Here is an 11,217-nt window from a genome sequence, read left to right as displayed (position 1 = left end):
TCTTCCAATTAACTCTTAGAAATCTTCTAAAATGCATTAATAACTCTCCAAAAAATCACTCAAAATATTCTTTAAATATATTAAAAATGGAGAGTTATCAAATTCCTCCACACTTGCCTCAAATCTTGTCCTCAAGATTTTTTTTTTAATTTATAAAACAAGCAAATAAAAACCAAAGGAATAAAACTTTAAAGCAAACATCACCAAATTGAAAACAATTCAAACCTTCAAGAATTAAGTCTTTAAAGAACTCACCAAATTGAAAACAATTCAAACCTTCAAGAATTAAGTCTTTAAAGAACTCTTTTCCATCTTCCAAAAATACAAGTAGCATGGCAATTAACTTTTTAAAGATAAATTACTATAGGAACTCCCTCACTAGTCAAGTGCTTACACTCATCTCTCATAACAATTAAGGGCTTGTGTTTTATTCAATTCCATTTACTGCAACTCATCTACCATAGGCATGTTTATCATCTCAATCTCCGCTATATTATCCAATTGCAAACACAAATCAAAAGGACTTCTCAAGGGTTGCAATGAATAAGGTAGAATAATAAAATGAAAAATGGCAAATGGAGAAAAATTTTAGTCAGTGCTAAGCTTTTCAATAAAAACACAAAAAGAATGAAGGAATTTTAAGAAGCCAAACCCATATGCTCTTTTTCTTTTTCTTTTTCTTTTTCCTGTTTTCATACTTTTTTTATATTTTTTTTGCTGATTTTTTTTTACCCATCATATTTTTCCTTTCTTCCTTCTTTTCATGTTCCTTTTTCCATCTATGCCCCTTTTTTTCACTCTTTTCTTTCTTTTTTTTTGGTTTTTTTTCCTTTTTTTCAATCATTCATTCATAACATCTCTTTTTTTTCCTCTTTATTTTGATTTGATTGTCTATTTCTCCTTTCTTTTCCTATTTACACAAAATCACAAAGCACTAACCAATTTTTCTTTTTCCCATTCCTTCACTCTTTTTTTTCTAAAAAGTCTCACATTGCACTTCCTAAAGTGATGAAATTGAGAAAAAAATTGCATTTTCTCAAACAAAGGGCTATATAATCCATGCAATTTTCCTTGAAGAAAAAGTTAGGCTCAAATGGGTTAATCAAAGGATTAATATAAATGGGATGGACATTTGGCTAAAGTGGTTATGAAAATGAATGCCTAAATCATTTTGGTGCATGCAAAAAGAATTTTAAGCCTCAAAATAGATTAAGACAAGTTCTAGAGATAAGATCACAATAAATGTACTCCCTCTTGAAAGAAATTAAAATTTAAGCTCAAATCCTCACAGGTTACTGATTTCCTAAAGTTATTTACCAAAACCAAGTTCTTTGCCAATTTACTAACACTCTTGGAAGATAGAACCAAATTCTCATCAAACCCAATCTTTTCAAGTTCAAATCAAAACCAACTTAAGCAATATTCACAATCAAAACCCAAACTTTCAAGGAAAACCAAAAAAAATTTGTGTTCGAAGTTTTCCTGTAATTTTTTTAACTATTCACAAAAGCAAAGAAATTTTCAAATATTTACCCCAAAACTATAAGCTTGAGGACAAGTTTGTTCAACATCAATGGTTTTGCCTCACCCCCACACTTAAATAACACATTGTCCTCAATGTGTAAAAACACATCAAACAGTGAAAGTAAGGAGAAAAACGAAACTGTTACTCCCTTAAAAGATGGGAACAAAATCAAAGCAGTGGAAGAAAGACAGCAATCCACTGAAAATCATGACAATTTCAACCATATCCAAGTGCAAGGAAAATCATAAATTCCAAGAGTTTTAAAAATAAGCAAAACAGACAAGTGCAACCAGTAGAAACAATAATCAACATCAAACATCAATCAAATGCAAATCCATATTATAACCAGCACTCAGTTAATAGCAGTAGACAATCAATCATAAATCAAGCTAATCAGGTAAAAGTGGAAGGAGACTCCCTCTTTTGTTCTTGATGTGCACTCTCTAAATTGCTTTTGATCTTTGTGGCTCAAATGAATCACATCATCATGGGAATACTAAAGTCCTACAAAATAAAAGCAAACATCAAAACAACTCAAGCAAAGAAACAAAACAAAAAAAGTAACTACTAAACCCTTGGGTTGCCTCCTAAAAGCGCTAAGTTTATAGTCTTCAGCCTGACTATTTCAGCAAATCAAGGAGGTTGAGATAAGTAATGCTAATGTCTCTCTGGAGATGATATAGAGGTAGTCCGAGAGCTCTCAGTTTGAGCAAAGTAAGCATCCTCCACAATCTTTTTCTCAACTCTAGTCGCTTGAAAGGGCTCTTTATTAGTGAATGAATTTGGTTCAACTTGATTGAGCTTATCTATCATAGCAACCTTTGCACACTGTTTCTTTTCTTTAGAATCCTTCATTGCTTTATCCGTGTTGAATTTAATTTGCTCATCACCAAGTTGTAGAATCACTTCTCCTTTCTCAACATCCACTAAAGCTTTAGCTGTAGCCAAAAATGATCGCCCTACAATTAGTGGCATGTCTTTATCCTCTTCAATGTCTAGCACAATGAAATTAGTAGGATAGATAAAAGAATCAACTTTCACCAAGACATCCTTGATAATGCCATAAGGATAAGAGAGACTTCTGTCAGCTAGTTGGAGGGTAACAATGGTAGGATTGACTTCCCCTAATTGCAACTTCTTGAAAATAGACAAAGACATCAAATTTATCGCAGACTCCAAATCACACAAAGCACGGCATTCAAACTTATCACCCATCAAACATGGTACAGTGAAGGAACCAGGATCCTTACACTTGAAAGGAACATTAGGCTTAATGACACTGGTGATCTCTTTGGTCAGTGCTACAGTTGCGAACTCAGTGAAGTGCTTCTTCTTACTCAATATCTCCTTCAGAAAGTTAGCATATTTAGGCATATGTTCTAAAGCCTCAATGAATGAAATATTAATATGCAACTACTTGAAAATCTCCAAGAATTTCTTATAGAGATCATCAACTGCCTTTTTCTAAAATCTTTGAGGGAATGGTAAAGGCAGCACCCAATTTAGATGCCCATTAGTTGCCTTTTTCTTTGCTTCACTCTTTCTTGTAGATTCATTTCCAACTTTCTCCTCATTGACTTTGACAGCGTCCTCTTTCATAGCCTCTTCATCATCCTCTACTATGACTTCAGGAGTTACTTGAACAATAGAATCTGAAGACTTCTTTAATGGTTATGGAATCTCAAGTAATACCTTACCGGTTCAAAGAGTCATAGCTTTACATTGCCTTATTTCTTCTTCACGAGGGTTAGGAACAGTATCAATTAGCAACCCTCTCTGTTGCAATGCATTCACTGCATTTGCAATTTACCCTACTTGAACTTCAAGATTCTTAATAGAGGAATCTAACTTGGCATTAATGTTAGCTTGATCTTTAGTGTTCTTTAGTTGCAAACTCATGAGCTTACTCATCATCACCTCTAGATCAGGCTTAGACTCTTAAATAGGAATAGATTCCTTTTCTAAGTGATGAAAACCAGGAGGGATCAATTGCTTTGCACTAGAAGTGGATGCTTGATTAAGTGTTGCCCCATGTTTCCAAGAGAGGTTTGAATTGTTGCACCATCCTAGATTTTATGTGTTTGAATATGCATTATTTTGGTTGTTCCCATGGTAGTTTCTAGCATAATTCACCATCTCTACTTTTGGAGAAATGAGGCATTGACCAATGGCATGACTACCCCCACAATAATCACAAGAAGTATATGAAGCGTTAACTCCCAATGGGTCCATCATTAAGGTGCTTAACTTGAGCTTTTAGATGATCAAACCTCTTGTTGATTGCACCTAACATTGCCACCAACTATGAAGAAGTATCTTCAGTAACTTTCTTAGTGAACTTCACTGATCTTCTGTCACTATTGCTCTAAATATAATCGGCTGCCAAATCATCTAAACAACCCCAAATATAATTCAGGGTTGTTTTGTAATTCCACCATTAGTGACTGCTCTCAGATTTAGACTCAAGAGTTAATCCGCTACTAAAGATCTGAAGCAAAACCCATTTCTCTTGATTATGCCTCAGGCATTGCTTAACCAATAGTTTAAACCTTTCCCAAGCTTCGTACAAGTGCTCACCAAATTGTTGGCGAGAGTTTGTGAGATTGGCCCTTGCATCCATCATCTTGTTGTGTGGAAAGAACCTTGCTCTAAACTTCTCTTCTAGATCATCCCATGACTTCACACTTCTTCCTCCAAATTGTCAAGCCACGCTTTAGCTTTCCCTTGTAGAGAGTAAGGAAAAAGCCTTAGACGAATGATGTCTTTAGGAACTCCATTCTGCTTGAACGAGTCACAAACATCCAAAAACTGAATCAAGTACGAGTTAAGGATCCTCATTACTGTTTCCCTTAAATTGACCATTCAATTCAATCATCTTGAGCATTGCTTGCTTAATCTCAAAGTTGTTTGCTTGAAATTCAGGAACTTCAATTCCAGATTGATAACCTCTAGATTGCCTTCCCAAAAAGTCATTGACATCCAAACGATTGTTGTCATCCTTAACAATATCTTCTTTAACAATATTAGCACCCTCCTTCTCTTGATTTTTAGGAGATGTTTTGGCTAAGATTTCCTTAAGACTCCTTGTCTTCAATAGTGTCTTTGAAGCTTTGGATTTGCAGGGCATATAATTAGTACCTGAAAAACAAAAGAAATCTCAAAAGTATCTATCCAAATAACCACAAACAAAAAGAAACTAAGAAAAAATGATTAAAGAAACCACTCAATCAAAAACTACTAAAAGATTTATAATTCTAACCACCAATTGCCTTGAGTTCCCCGGCAACGGTGCCAAAAAAAACTTGATGCTACCAAATATTAAGACGCACTTGCAAGTGTATGGGCCGTAAAAACAGATAGTGGCAAATTAAGATCAATCCCACAGAGAACTCAGTTAACAGTGATTAGGCAATAAAAATCCTCTTTTTATTTAAGTTGAGTAAATCAAAATTGAGTGAAATTGAGTGAAAAGAAATTAAAACAAACAAAACAAAACTTTATCAAATTAATTTAATCAAATATTAAAAGGCCAACATAGAGTCACTAGTCCCTTACTAGCTTCTTAGACCTTGTTTCACTGAATTGATTAGCTTTAATGTCAATTTTGTTAATCTAGAGTTCAATTAACTACAAATACCTATAAGTCCACTTATAACCCTCTCTTAAATTAATCATATAATCTCTCACACAATTACTTAAAAGGCTAAATCGGTCTCACTCATCAACAATTATAGGAGGCAATTAGGTATATTTTTATCCTAATCACAAATCAGATTATCATCCAATCCCATATTACTTAATCTAAGAGCTTAACTAAAATACCCTTTGTCAAAGAAAACTTTAATTCTCAAATTCATAATTAATAGTTGCCAGTCATCAAATGCACAGATGAAAAACAAAATTAAGTAACCAAAATTTATCATTAAGCATCCTCAAATTCAGTAAAAACAAAGTTCAATCCACTAACAAGTTTATAGTTCCTCTACGCTGTAGGACACACTAGCCACACATGACTTCGAACAAAACCATCTCAGCAACAATAAAATTCAGATTCAAAATTCATAATCGAAATTAAAGGAGAAAGAAAGCAGAACACTGCTAGTGATCTCTTCTCCTCAAGCCTTCGCCTGAACTCGTCCTCTCAAGCTCATTGCTGTCGTCATTTTCCTGCAGAACCAGTCGACCACCAGCAGAGAAGATGATCCGAACAGTGTCGAAAACACAGCCTCACTACACCAGTTCGGCTCCTTTCTTTCAACCCAGAACCAGCTTTTCTCTCCCTCGAACCAGAACCAGCTAGCTCTGTTCGAACAAGCACGGCGCCTTTCAGATAAAGAAGATGATCCACCCAGCTCTTCCTTGCTTGTCTCCGTCGAGCTCCAGTAAAAGAACGGTATACTCCCCTTCTTCCACAACAGTACGGCGGCCTTCAAGATGGACCAGCCTCCTCAGTTTCGGCGCCTCCCTCTCCAAATCAGAACCCTTCCCCCCTCTCAGTCCAAACGGTGCGTTGCTTGCTTCTCCCTCAATCAGCACATGCTAACTGATACAATAGAGGAGAAAGAAAATAAAATAAAATAAAAGCAATACAAAGGAAAACTGAAAAATAAAATAAAAGAGAAGGGAAAAAAACTCTAAGAAATAGGAATAAAATAAAATAAAATCAACTAAATGTTAAACTTAATATTAATTATTTTTATTTATTTTAAATTAAGATATTTATAATAAAATCCTAAAATAATGCTCAAAATCAAATCTTCCAATTAACTCTTAGAAATCTTCTAAAATACATTAATAACTCTCAAAAAAAATCACTTGAAATATTTTTTAAATATATTAAAAACGGAGAGTTATCACAGATTTATTTACTTCTATGAAACCATATACACACTTAGCATAGACATGCACGATCACACAATCATTAGTAACTAAATATTTTGATCCCATAAAGTAGGACCTCCCAAATACCCATTCGTATATCATTACATCCTTTAGTTCAATCATTTAATCTCTAAAAGTTCCCATTATATTCATTCCATAACTAAAATTTTAAAACATTAAACATCTAAACATCTACTCCCTTTAAACTATTAATTTAACATTCTTCGAAGAACCTTTCTTAATAAATTCTAAAACTCCGCTTTATTCTCATTTCCTCTCAATCTTCCACATATATCTTGAGAAAATCACGCTTTACTCTTCTTAATCACATCATCCCAAAACTATTCGATCACACACACCTATTTTATACCTTAATTGATCATTCAAAACCAATTTATGACATTACCTTAGCAAATTCCCTACTTCACCAAAAACTATACCTTTGTGACCCTTCGGCATTCTCACTTATTGTTCTCCTAAACATCCTTTTATTTATCATAACAGCTCCTATAAACATAACCTGCAGGAATTCACAGATTCTATTAATTCTTTCATCTTTTCTATTAGCTTATTATCCCTCTTTAATGTTTCTTAATAGACTAACTTTTAACCTTCCTAACTCTCCAACATTTTAGACAATAAAATAACCTAGCAAGCATAAACTAACCCAAGCATCATCATCAACATGCAAACACATACATAGATACATCTTTCATAGTGCCACCTGACAACCAACTCAACACCATCCTCCCCTGTTTCAGCCACAACAAATCAGAATTTAACTTGAAAATGACAAACCCCAGCTTCACTAATCACTACCCAGCAGAAATCAATAACATGCAGCACACATTTCTTCCGATTCTTTACTTTCTTTCACTACCAGAAACCTCATCGTTCCTTAACTCTCAAACCACGCAGATAATGCAGGAAAGAAGAGAAGGAGAGTGATCAGGGGACTCATCTTAACCCAAAAACACCCTTGCGTGTAACTTCACCACCTCCGATCACCTCTCCGGCCAAGCTCCTTCTCCGTTTTCTCTCGCTCTTTCTCTCTCCTGTTTCAGCTGCTACAGGTCGAGAATGAGGCAGAAGGAGGAGGCGTCTGATGTTACTAAGGGTGTGGTGCGGGGGTGTGATGGGGCGAAAAGTCCATCTTGCCCCGCGCTTCTTTCCTTTCTCCCAATTTTATCCCTTTTCCTATTATTCTGAAATTATAAAATAAATCCAAATATTAATACATAATATTTTATATGGATTTTATTCTTCCATTCGCTTCTTTGGCCCATGAAATAACTTCTCTAAAAATTTCAGAACAAAAATAAACTCCTAACAATTTTTTATAAAATTTTCTAAGAAAATAGCACTAAATTCCAGAAATTAATCCTTAAATCATTTTAAAGATTTTATATCTGAATTAGCTTTTTTTTGGTCTCATAAATTAATTATCCTAAAATTTTTACTCATATATAAACCTCCAACTATTTTTCGTTGAATTTTCTAAGAAAATAGACCATTTTTCTCTGAAAATTAACTTTAAAATTATTCAAGCCATTTCTGGAGAATAAAATTTTTTATAAAACTTCTAAATGCTCAAAATTAATATTTCATAATTTTTTTAATTTTATTTAGACATTAAATAATTTTAATAAATTGTCTTTTCTACTCTTTCTAAGTGAGAAAATTTGGGATGTTACGCCAACAATGAAAACGGATGCTCCTGGAACTTTCAACATTATATATATGTTTGCTAGTAAAAAAAAGAAAACATTATACTACTTCAGTCCTAAATATAAAACCCCTTTTATAGTGTAATTTATATTATAAAAAAGGTTTTATATTTAGGACCAGAGGAATATATACATTTGGTTATTTAGCCACATTTGATGTCCTGAGTGGAGGGGGTTTCCTCATTAATGTTCTGCTAATTAATTAATTACATTTCTCAGTATGCGTCTTCGATTTTTCTTTTGTTTAATTCTGGGCAATGGATTTCTGGACAGATTTGGGAGAAAATCGGAGAGAAATTCTCAGCAAATTTTTCAGAATGCACACACTAACATCTCTTTTATTCTACCAAAGGACCAACTATCAAACCATGAATTTTAAATAGATAGATTGATGACTCTAAAGGACACACCAGTGCACTTTTTTCAACAGACTCTAATAACACCATATCAACAACCCAAACTTATTATGCTTATTTCAAGTGAAAAGGACCGATGAATCAAAGCAAGTTCATACAATAGGCTGGAAAAGTAATGACATAATAGTATCCTCAGTCTCAAGATCCTCAATGCTACGGGCATCTCCATGCTGGTACATGCATAGTGACATCCTTCCAATGTTCAAAGCAACTTCGATGAAACTCTTGAAGTCTGGAGAATCGATAGCTGATTTATTCATCTTCTTCCAAGTTTCATATATCAACCAATTTATATGCCTTTGAAAATCACCTTCCGAAGCCCCAGTTTCATTCATGTACCACTCAACTGATTTAGGTACATCACCGTTTCCTTTTCACGCTGCAAAAACAATAACACAATGTGATGAAAAAAATTAGTTTCATATTTAATGATTTTTTTTGCAAGCATCCAACATTTTTTTTTTCCTAAAAGGGATATTTTCATGATACCTTAGATGTTCTCAGGTCATTGGCAAGGCGTAAAATGATTGATAATGAATGAATAAGGTCATAATAGTCTCCTAAGCCCACTGAGTCTAACACGATTGAATTAGAAAGAACAACAAAAGCATGAACAACTATGATAGGTGCACCAATTGAAATCCTCGCATTTTCTAAGTACTCATTCAAGCTTGGTTGATAGCCACCACAGTACCATTTTGCCTCAACCAAATATGATTTACAAAGATCAGCCCACTAAAAAATAAAATAAGAAAATATAATTAACACTTGAAATAAGAAAATATAATCACTACAACTTTTTAAGCTTAATGAACTGAATCAGAGCAATCATATCACTTTCTTAAGGTGTCGAATGATGTTGTGTCCATTCCCTTTGAGGATGTCAAAAGCCACTTCGTTGACAAAATTATAAATTGCAAGAAAGCGTATTTTCATGTGCTCTGGAAGAGAATCAATGGCATTTATATCCCATCTACAAAATTTTGATCAACATGTCAAGACAATTACAGTTTACAAGGAGAGAAATTAAAGTATACTATCTCTAGTCTTAATTATAAGACCTCGTTTATAAACTATAAAAAAAAGTCTTAAAATTAAGACTGGAGTTAGTATATAATAAAAGGGCAATAATCAAAGTGCTAACCTGTCAACGACTTGTGTGAATATTTCTAACTCTTCTAGTTCTCCATGGACATCATAAACATCATCGATTGTAGTTATCAATGCATTAACCTGTGTAGCAACTGTTCTATAATATCCAAACTGTGGTTCCTCAGCAAATAACACTGTCCACATGAAGTTTTCCACTATTCTGTCCCTTGAAAAGCTCGACTTTTCTCCAAATCCAATTCTTTCCCACCACCTTTACATTTAAAACCCATGTAAAATCATAACAAGAGTTTCAATTTACAATAAAGCTATAGCACAATGAGAAATATGTCTGAGATGCAACACAAATAACTTCAATTCCCTCCAATATTATTGAAAAACAAAGAAAGAGTCGTACGATAACTAAAAAAATTAGGAAAAGTAAAGTTCATGTTTAAAATAGCATGACTATTTTTCATACACATTTATAGACACACATATATACCATGATGTATGTTTCAAATCTTCTTGATATTTTGCTTGTAAAATGTTGAAATCCAATTTAGCAAGATTAACAAAATCAGGGCTCATATTCTGTCTTCTTTCATAAACATTGATAAACCATCGAGCTTCCAATCTCGATATCCTCCAATGTAGTGGAAATTTTTAGGGCATGATTAACTAAGAGTGATGTCTCATTGTCTTCCTTGTTTTGATAGACTAACTCTTTGAGATGAGCTGAGGAAAAATCTCTAGCTTCATCCAGGATCATGTCACCTTCAGTTGAAAGAAATAAAGCTTCATGCAATGAAAGCATCCCCTTCCTATCAACCGAAAGGCTAGAATGAAAGTTGCCTTTATCATCAAGAAATCCTTTAAATACCTCTGGAGACACCCAAGCAAATAAAAGTAACGTTTTAATGGTATATAAAGACAAGTATATTCTTTCCAAAACTTAATGAACTGAGGATCAAATAAACACCGGGTGACACATCATAGCCATGTTGTCTCAAGATTCTAAAGTCACGAGCCATGGCATATAAATTATTGTTCCTCTTTAATTGGTCCTTATTCTTGTAGATTTTTTCTATGATGTTTCTTATTTCAAGGCCAAAATGATGATCCACTCCAAATCTTTGCAAGATATCAATAAGGTCAAGTTGATCCATAGCATTTTCCAATTTCAAGAGCATTACTCTTACTTCATCTTTCAACCGATCTCTTTCTTCCACATGTGATTTTTCCTGTAAAATTTTTCACATTTGCTCATTGTTAACGAGTTATAAATGTTATATAACACACACGCAATACCCATAAAACAAGGAAATAATATTAGAAAGAGCCAAGCGAATATGAATATTATAAAATAAATCTTACCACAAAGTCACTTGTTAATGACTGGATATAGTCGTGGTTTCAAATTAAGGGTTGGTAATAATTTGTATATAGACGAGATGTATTGTTTTGATCAGAGGCGATAACCAAAGAAACCTTGCATTGGATTGCAGAAGGAACGCAAGAGGTCTTCATTATTGAAAGTGATGGAACGATTTTGTTTTTGAAGAGGGTAGTGTCCGAA

The 11,217-nt window shown here is 33.8% G+C and overlaps 1 protein-coding gene across 1 annotated transcript; it reads right to left on the bottom strand.

Moving 5' to 3' along the window:
- Positions 1–8,880: 8,880 nt before the first annotated feature.
- Positions 8,881–10,831, bottom strand: LOC114745721 (myrcene synthase, chloroplastic-like). Its single transcript, XM_028933886.1, has 6 exons — positions 10,621–10,831; positions 10,364–10,523; positions 9,694–9,912; positions 9,387–9,522; positions 9,039–9,284; positions 8,881–8,928 (listed from the first exon to the last, which is right to left on the bottom strand). The coding sequence occupies exons 1-6, from the start codon at positions 10,829–10,831 to the stop codon at positions 8,881–8,883; spliced, it is 1,020 nt and encodes a 339-aa protein (XP_028789719.1).
- Between the last annotated feature and the right edge of the window lie 386 nt (positions 10,832–11,217).

Source organism: Neltuma alba, unplaced genomic scaffold (genome assembly GCF_004799145.2).
Source record: "Neltuma alba isolate B1F8T4 unplaced genomic scaffold, ASM479914v2 tig00004768_pilon, whole genome shotgun sequence".
In the NCBI taxonomy this organism is placed as follows: domain Eukaryota; kingdom Viridiplantae; phylum Streptophyta; class Magnoliopsida; order Fabales; family Fabaceae; genus Neltuma; species Neltuma alba.
This window is presented reverse-complemented; position numbering and strand designations above follow the sequence as displayed.

Bases quoted from the DNA above. Each gene is read 5' to 3' on its own strand.
- LOC114745721 (XM_028933886.1), bottom strand. From the start codon at position 10,831: ATGCTCTTGAAATTGGAAAATGCTATGGATCAACTTGACCTTATTGAT. The intron at 9,523-9,693 runs GTTAGCACTTTG...AAAATTTTGTAG, and splicing joins TTCACACAAGTCGTTGACAG to ATGGGATATAAATGCCATTG. The intron at 8,929-9,038 runs GTATCATGAAAA...TTGTTTTTGCAG, and splicing joins ATGACCTGAGAACATCTAAG to CGTGAAAAGGAAACGGTGAT.